This window comes from Cyanistes caeruleus, chromosome 4 (assembly GCF_971803275.1).
Source record: "Cyanistes caeruleus chromosome 4, bCyaCae1.hap1.1, whole genome shotgun sequence".
Lineage (NCBI taxonomy): Eukaryota > Metazoa > Chordata > Aves > Passeriformes > Paridae > Cyanistes > Cyanistes caeruleus.
Window position 1 is genome coordinate 18278646 of NC_141704.1, and position 8634 is coordinate 18287279.

The window sequence follows — 8634 nt, forward strand, 5'->3', positions numbered from 1 at the left end:
GACTTACTTTTACAGTGTGATGTAACATGATAACACAGAATGATGGGGGTTGGAAGTGACCTCTGGAGATCAACTAGTCCAACTCCCCTGCTATAGCAGATTCAGGTGGAGCAGGTTGGAGAAGATCTTTGTCCATTTTGGTTTTGAATATCTCCAAAGGAGAGTCCACAACCACTCTGGGCAGCTGCTTCCAGTGCTCTGTCACTGTCAAAAGAAAAGTTTTTCCTTGTATTCAGATAGACTCTCTTGTGTTTCAGGTTTGTTCAAGTTAGGTTTCCTCTAACCAGACTGCCCTGCTGATTGCAACCCTCTGAGCTCTGCCATTTGTCCAGTCCTCAAAGCAACAAAAATCATTCTTAGATATTTGAAAGAAAATGGAAAAAAAATACATTCAAAATCTTCTAAGGGGCATCCAACTTTGGGGATTTCCCAGGATGTGATTGTCTCCTCTAATCTCAGCTATTTCTGCTCATTTCTAGAAGGCAGCAATAAGGCTGAGAAAAATATGTACTATGTAGCCAGAGACCTCTAACAGCCATAAAGTGGACAAGATATAAATAACTTTTTCTTGTCTTACACTCAGTCATAAGTACAGTAAAATAGTGTAAATGACTACAGTCTGTGAGTGCTTTTAGACACTGTTAATAGAATAACTTTGTTAACAGCATGCAGTCATTTTCACAGCTAAACATAAATATAAAACTAACACTTAGCCACAAAGGGAGACCTGGGTTTAATTGCACAAAAAGAGGACAAAACCCATGTGAATCAACAGCTGAAGAAGTAAAAACTGCAATCAAAAATCAAGGATACAGAATATTCAGGAAGGATTTCTGGTGGACCAAGAACAATTTTTGGTCCTAAAGAAATGAAGATAGTAGGGTCAGGAGCAGATGAGATTGCTTCCCACATTTTTTGGTGGAGGAGAGTATGAATATTAAAAACACACTGTGACAGCAAGGAGAAATACTGAAGAAAGAAGTCTACCACCATGGTTCCTGCTTCATAGCCCAAACAGCTCCCTCACCTCTTCACCTCAGCTTCAGTAACTAAGACTGTCAAGGACCACAGCCATCAGTATTTAACTACATGGTATCAGCTCACTGGCATTGTGTACTCAAAGCTAATTTAGGATAAGATGATTATGGCCTAAGTGTTTGAATATGTAGTGATAATGGCTGATAGTGATTAGGAACTTAACCACAATGTGTTGTTAATGAATGCCAATCTAGTTAAGTGTGGTTATAAAGTTTGCAACTGGTCTTATTTATCAGGTTTTCAAATCTTCCCATCACAGCTACCTTAAGCTTCACTGTGTTAAGCAGTAACTGCTTATCAGGACAGAGGCAATTGAAGGGTCTCTTTAAAGCCTAGAATTGATTTTGCATAGTTGAGAAATTAAAGAAATCGCAGGATAAAGATGTGATTACCTGTTTTGAGCTAAAAAAATTTCACAAAGCTTTATCAGAATCTGATGCCAGTGGATATACACATTTATTTTGTGTAATCTAGCTAGGAATCTGTAATGTCCTTACTGTAACTTGGTACTTCCATGCATAATTTATGTTCTGTAAGCTCTGCATCAAGCCACTTGCTTAGGAGCTTTTCTGTTCTGTGATCCTAATTCACAACAGCTTATTATATTTTCTTGCTTTTCCTGTTTGCAGTACAAGCTCCAAATTCACAGCTAAGATCAAAGTAAAGATGAAACAAAAATCCTCTTGAATTGATTGCTATTAAAAAAAGTTGACTGTGTTACACTCTTTCTCTTGTCCCAGATCCATATATGTCTGTATCATTAGTATGTGTGTGATCACTAATTTTTGTTTCATTCAGTTTAGTACTGAGTCATGTAGTCTGGCTGCCAGAATTGTTCTCAGATGTGATTTCACAAGCCAATGGAAAGTCCTGTGAAGTATAAATTTCTTGTAGAAATCTAAGTTTTTTCTTTTTCATCAAGTCTTTCCCTTCATTGTTCTTTATGCTCAACCTTCATAGCTTTTGGTATCTGAAAATTTATTATTTTTTTTTCCCTGAGAATGAGAAAGAAAGGCACAAATACTAAAACTCACACAGAAAGAAAAGCAGTATTGCTTCCTACCTCTTAGCAAGTTCTGACTGCTCCACCTCCCTTTTCTTAAAATAGCTGCTGTAAGATCATTGTCCCTTCTTTTCCCTGCCCCTTCCCTTGCACTGGAAAAGAAAGGAAGTTGTAACGATGATAGGCTTTCCATAAATCAGAACTACACAGAAAGTGAGTGTTTCTAATTTCTCTTGTAAACAAACCTCAGAAGAAAATTAGTTAAAATAGATTACAAAGCTATTAAGACATTGATCTTGATACAGGTGGGAAATGTCAGTGTGAATAACAACCTTCTTAATATGTTTTGTGGCTATGGCTAATGTTAACATTGCTGAAATCATAGAATATGCTGATTTGGAAGGGAGCCATGAGGATCATCAGTCCAACTCTTGGCCTTGCACAGGACACTACAAGAATTACCCCAATTCTTCCTGTCTTTTAGTAACACATAAAAGTGGAAAGTTTCTAAAAGAATCAATTTAAATTTGTATTTTGTCTTCACCTGTGCAGAAAGAGTTCCATAAAATATAGGTTGCAAAAATTGCAATGCATAGTGTAGCATCACCAATGTGGCCAAAAATGTTTGTTATCTTAATTAAGGCATCAATAACTGCATTAATGACACAGAAGAATAAATGAGAAAGGGTTTGGCAAAATTTAAAATTCTAATATAATTGCAGTGGAAAGAAAAGTGACTGACAAATGCAGACAATTTCTTCATATTTGTGAGGGACAGGTCAACAACTTGGTTCTAGTTTTTGAGGCTGCTGTTGCCCTTTTGTATGGAACTTTTTATGCAACTTCAAAAACCTACTCTTTATACTATAGTATATATATGCTTTATACTATAGGTGTATATATAGGTAGGTATAGACACCTATATAGTATATGGCTTTAGATATGTATGTGTGTGTATACTTTGGTATTTGTGTGTGCATGCAGTGGTTGTATGATAATGTAGGATGAAGTATAGGTATGGGCATGGAAATACAAAAGTGATGCTTTGACTTGGATTTTTGTCAAAGTTGAACCAGAGCTGCATGTGTAGACACATATTTGCCCACAGTAAATGTACTGAGTAAATGTTGGGCTCTTTCCTTTTTTTTTTTCAATTGTACATTGAGTAGTTTTTATCTTAAAGGAGAAAAAACCCAAAACATATAGAATACTTAGTGCCTGCTTTCATTTCACCTTTACCGTAGTTCTTTAATGTGTGTTAATCAACTTTGTCTTCTGATTTATTTTTTTTTTTGTAGGTGGTGTAAAAGAATCTCAGTTGCCCAATCAAGATGAACAGAATGGCTTTCTTCAACAAGAAAATAGAACATTCATTTTTTAGGATTTTATCTACAACATGAAGCATTTAGCAGTAGATGTCTTTGAGAACATTCATCTATGACCTGAAATGTCCTGATCCTGAGAAAAAAAAGAGATTCCATTAATTAAGTCCATAATTTCTAAATGCATTTTCATGACTAATTATATTTGCTTATGTACGATGTGGATACAGAATTCATAAACCAGAGATTATTTTAACACATGCACACATTTTGTTTTACATTTAGTATACAAGATACAAAATTTTAATCAAATTTCAAATAATCTTTTAAATTATCTATATTTATTAATAAATGAAGTCTTGGCAAGAATTTATCATCCATGGACACGAGTAAAGCAGATTCCCCCGGAATGGATGATACTTTTGTATTGGGAAAAATCAGTAACTTGAAAGTAGAGCAAGAAGACGACAGCATTAACTGTACTCTAGAAAGAACAGATATAAAGACAGAACAAGATGATTTCAAACATGTGGACAGCAGTGATGAACAGGAAGACAAAGAAAAGAACTTCATTACCAACAACCCTGGCAAATATTTGTCTACAGAAAATGAAGATGATTATGGATCTCTTTTTTCTCAGTATAGTAATACGCTGTATGATGTAGCAATGGAAGCTGTGACACAAAGCCTCCTTTCTAGCAGAAACATAAGCTCCAGAAAAAAGTCACCTGCTTGGAACCATTTTTTTATATCTCCTAGAGACAGCACTAAAGCAATATGTATGTACTGTATGAAAGAATTTAGCAGGGGTAAAAATGAAAAGGACCTGAGTACAAGTTGTCTAATGAGACATGTGAGAAGAGCACATCCCACTGTACTTATTCAAGAAAATGGAACTATGCCAGGTATATCTTCCTTTTCTTCATCTACATTACTGCTGCCACCTCAGTCTGCAGATGTTGGAGATCTGAGTTCTATGTTATCTCCCATAAAACTGGTCAAGAAAATAGCTTCTAAAATACCATCTCCAGATCGAATAATTGAGGAATCTGTTTCTATTGTTTCTTCTGAAGAAATATCAGATCTCTCAGTTTCTGAAAAGTGCAGCAAAGAAGAAGTCATGGTTGGTTCATCTCCGCAGCAAGCTAACAACCAATATGATGACACTGTTGAGAATGTAGCAGAAAAAACAGTTGTAATTCCAAAGAGTGCATCAGGTTCTAGAAGGAGATCTGCTGTCTGGAAACACTTTTATTTGTCACCTCTAGATAATTCTAAAGCTGTTTGCATCCACTGCATGAATGAATTCAGTAGAGGAAAAAATGGAAAAGACTTAGGAACGAGTTGTTTAATAAGACACATGTGGAGAGCCCATCGTTCCATTGTCCTGCAAGAGAATGGGGGTGGTACCAGCATACCACCTCTCTACACCACACCTCCTACTCTCTTGCCTTCTTTACTACCGTCAGATAGCGATCTGAATTCTATGTCATCCTCTCCAGGAAAACTAATAAAAGAACCAACTTCTGTTTCTTCTTCTCCAGACAGAATCTCTGAGGAGATCCATACTAATCTCACTTCTGGAGATACTCTGGTGGAAGACTCAATGCTGTCATCTTCTGATGATATAGGTGAAGTCTCCTTTGTTTCATCTCCTGAAAAACAGTGTGAGGGATTAGGTCCACTAATATTTGAACCTACTGCTGTGTTTCAGCAAAATAAAAGGATTATGAAAAGGCTTAAGTCAGAAGTCTGGCACCACTTTTCACTGTCGCCTGCAGACAGTTTAAAAGCAGTATGTAGATACTGCAGTTGTATGATAAGTCGTGGTAAGAAAGGAGATGTGGGCACAAGCTGCTTAATGAGACATCTATACAGACGCCATCCTGATGTAATTGGAAATGAAAAGAGCTTTCTTGATGTGAGTTTGGCAAATTCTCCTTACGCCACTTTGGCTTCTGCAGAATGTTCATCCTCAAAGTTGACTGACTTGCCTACAATGGTTACACATGATAATCAAATTATATTTCCTGTTAATAGTAAGAAGACCTCAAAACTGTGGAATCACTTTTCAATTTGTTCTGCAGATTCGACAAAAGTAATATGTACGCACTGTGGACGTATAATAAGTAGAGGGAAAAAGCCAACAAACCTAGGCACAAGTTGCCTTCTAAGACATTTGCAGCGGTTTCATAACAATGTTTTGAAAACTGATGTCCCAGAGACAGTATTATCCTCATCTACGGATAATCACATGCCACTCCGCACAGAAATACTAGGATCTTCAAATTTTGATGAAACCAATGACAAGTTTTGTGACTCTCACCCAGTTGCCAAAAAAATCACAAGTCTTGTAGCTGAAATGATTGCACTTGACCTTCAGCCATATTCTTTTGTAGACAACATTGGCTTTAACAGGCTGCTTGAATATTTGCAACCTCAGTATTCTTTACCTTCTCCATCTTACTTTTCTAGGACAGCAATTCCAGATATGTATGATAATGTAAAACAAATAATTATTTCACATCTTAAAGAAGCTGAAAGTGGAGTGATCCATTTTACATCTGGAATATGGATGAGCAACCAAACACGAGAATATCTAACCCTGACCGCTCACTGGGTAACATTTGAGTCTTCATTTCGACCACAGTGTGAGGATTACCATTGCTCAGCACTATTAAACGTATCACAGATCGATTGCGACTACAATGGAATCAGTATTCAAAAGCAGCTAGAATACTGGTGGGAAACATGGATTACTTCCATTGGACTTCAGATTGGGATTACTGTTACTGATAATCAGAGTATAGAGAAAACTTTAAATGAAGGTGATCATTCAAGTGTACAATGTTTTAGTCACACTGTTAATGTAATTGTAAATGAGGCTATTAAAAGCCAGAGAATGGTTCAGAATTTGCTTAGTATTGCAAGAAAGATCTGTGAACGTGTCCATCGCTCAGCAAAAGCAAAAGAGAAGCTAGCTGAGTTGCAAAAAGAGTATGAGTTGCCTCAGCATCAGCTAATACAAGATGTTCCATCCAAGTGGAACACATCATTTCATATGCTTGAACGTCTTATTGAACAGAAAAGAGCAATTGATGAAATGTCAATAGAGTGCAGCTTTCGGGAGCTAATAAGTTGTGATCAGTGGGAAGTCATGCAGTCAGTGTGTCATGCTCTCAAACCTTTTGAAGCTGCAAGTAGGGAGATGAGTACACACATGTCTACTCTAAGCCAAGTGATTCCAATGATTCATATACTTAACAGAAAAATAGAAATGCTGTTTGAGGAAACTATGGGCATAGATACTATGCTGAAATCTTTGAAAGAAGCTATGGTGAGTAGATTGTCCTCCACGCTTCATGATCCAAGGTACATTTTTGCTACACTTCTGGATCCCCGGTATAAAACATCATTATTTACAGAAGAGGAGGCTGAACAATATAAACAAGACTTAATCAGGGAGCTGGAAATAATGAGTTCTACCTCAGATGATGATAAACCTCTTTCCAATGGATGTGATATAGGTTCACCATCTACAAATTCATATGGGGAAGATAACCTTTGGTCACTCATGGGTGACATGAAGAAAACAAAAGACCTGAAAGAGAGAGCAAAGTTACCAGAGGAAATGGTGCTTTCTTACTTGGAGGAAGAAGTGCTTGAGCATAACTGTGATCCTCTAACTTACTGGAACTTTAAGAAGTCATCTTGGCCAGTACTGTCAAAATTAGCTGTCAGGTTCTTGGGTTGTCCACCAAGCATTGTTCCTTCAGAGAGACTGTTCAGTACATCCAATGAAAGCAACAACTTTAGTCAGTCAAGGTTAATGATTGAACACTTTGAAAAGCTTATCTTTTTGAAAGTGAATCTTCCTTTAATATACTTCCAGTACTGAAACTAATGAACAAACTGCTAGACTAAATCTATTGTTGCTCACTGGATATTAACTATCTATAACTCAGATTTTTAAATTGCTCCAATAGGGGCCATGTATGACATCTAATCAGTGACTATAATTCCAAATTTTAGGTTCATTTTTTTCAGCTTTCAATATGTCTACATGTGCCTTATTCATAGTACTTCAGGCCAGATATTGTATATATGTTTTTTAAAAGTTCACACTAGAGATAGCCTGTCTCGTCAAATTATACAAAATTATGTAGGTTTTAATCCATAATTGTAAATGAACTTTAAAAAGCTCAGTCATTTGTTTTAATAGAATGGAAAAAAAAAAAAAAAAAAAAAAGATGTAAACAGTTCTATTCTGTAGTTTTTTATTCAATTATTATGTAAAAACCATAAACCAGGTACTGTATTTTAGTTGAACATTGCTTTAATTGCAAGAAAACAGGTTTTGTAGTTGTCAAAAGAAAGCTGTACGTGAAAGATGGGGTTCAAGCTGTCTTTTTATCATATGGTGTTTTTTAACTGCAAGCCCTAAAGTACTTAAAGGATTAAGAAGTTATTGAGGACGACGTGTTTACAGGAGACTGTTGACTTAATATCTGAAAATAAATCTTAAATTTAACATGAGATAGAATGTCAGTTATACAGCAATCGGTAGTAAAACTTCCCATTATGGGTTCTCCTGTTCAAGTTTTACATTTTAAGTGAATTACAGAAATATTCTGGGTATTTATAAAAGGTCTTGGAAGTTCTCTCAAAGTTTGTGAATTAATGCTTGTTATTTAATGCCATGTACAAAAAAGGGCAAGAAACTTACCACGAAGATTCTAATGTAATTCTGAAGCCTTTTCTAATCTTTAGTGCATCAAAACTATAAGGTCCCTATTGTAAAAATTGAGCCCTTACTCCTTGTGTAAATTCAGTTGTGTAGAACAGCCTGTTTTAAAGCTCCTAGTACAGAAATAACTGATCTTCTGGTTTTCAGTAATAGCCTTATGGATATGGTGCACTGCTTAGAACTTTATGTAGTAAGGTTGATTCTTAAATGTTGGTGTCCATCAGGCAAATGAGATATAGAGCCTTTAAAACTTCAAATAAGATGGAAAAAATAGCCAGCATTTTAATTTGAAAGGAACATTCTCCTTAGTTTAACTCTAGAAAGATTCATCTTATCATTTCAGTTTTCATTGAATACATTTTTGGGAAACAAGTCATCATTTGCCTATGACCTTTTAGAAAAGTTGTAGCTTTGTTAAAATACTCTACCTATGCCTAATCTAATTTTGCATTTACTATGTTTTAGTGTATTTATAAATGGTGAACTCAGTTTCTGAAATTAAACATTTTATTTGCAATTTTCCA

At 35.8% G+C, this 8634-nt stretch overlaps 1 protein-coding gene and 1 long non-coding RNA gene across 3 annotated transcripts in view; one reads left to right on the forward strand and one right to left on the reverse strand.

Annotated features, from left to right (window-relative positions):
* Positions 1-204, reverse strand: part of LOC147653454 (uncharacterized) — a 7917-nt gene extending 7713 nt beyond the window's left edge. Inside the window, exon 1 of the long non-coding RNA XR_015286179.1 lies at positions 8-204. This is a non-coding gene — a long non-coding RNA (uncharacterized LOC147653454). The remainder of the gene's footprint in view (positions 1-7) is intronic.
* The window catches only part of ZBED4 (zinc finger BED-type containing 4), a 26588-nt gene extending 17954 nt beyond the window's left edge, over positions 1-8634 (forward strand). For both annotated transcript variants that reach the window (XM_086886894.1, XM_023918670.2), the window contains exon 3: positions 3340-8634. In XM_086886894.1, the coding sequence (XP_086743020.1) occupies positions 3743-7261 (3519 nt within the window). In that variant the 5' untranslated portion in view covers positions 3340-3742 and the 3' untranslated portion in view covers positions 7262-8634. The remainder of the gene's footprint in view (positions 1-3339) is intronic.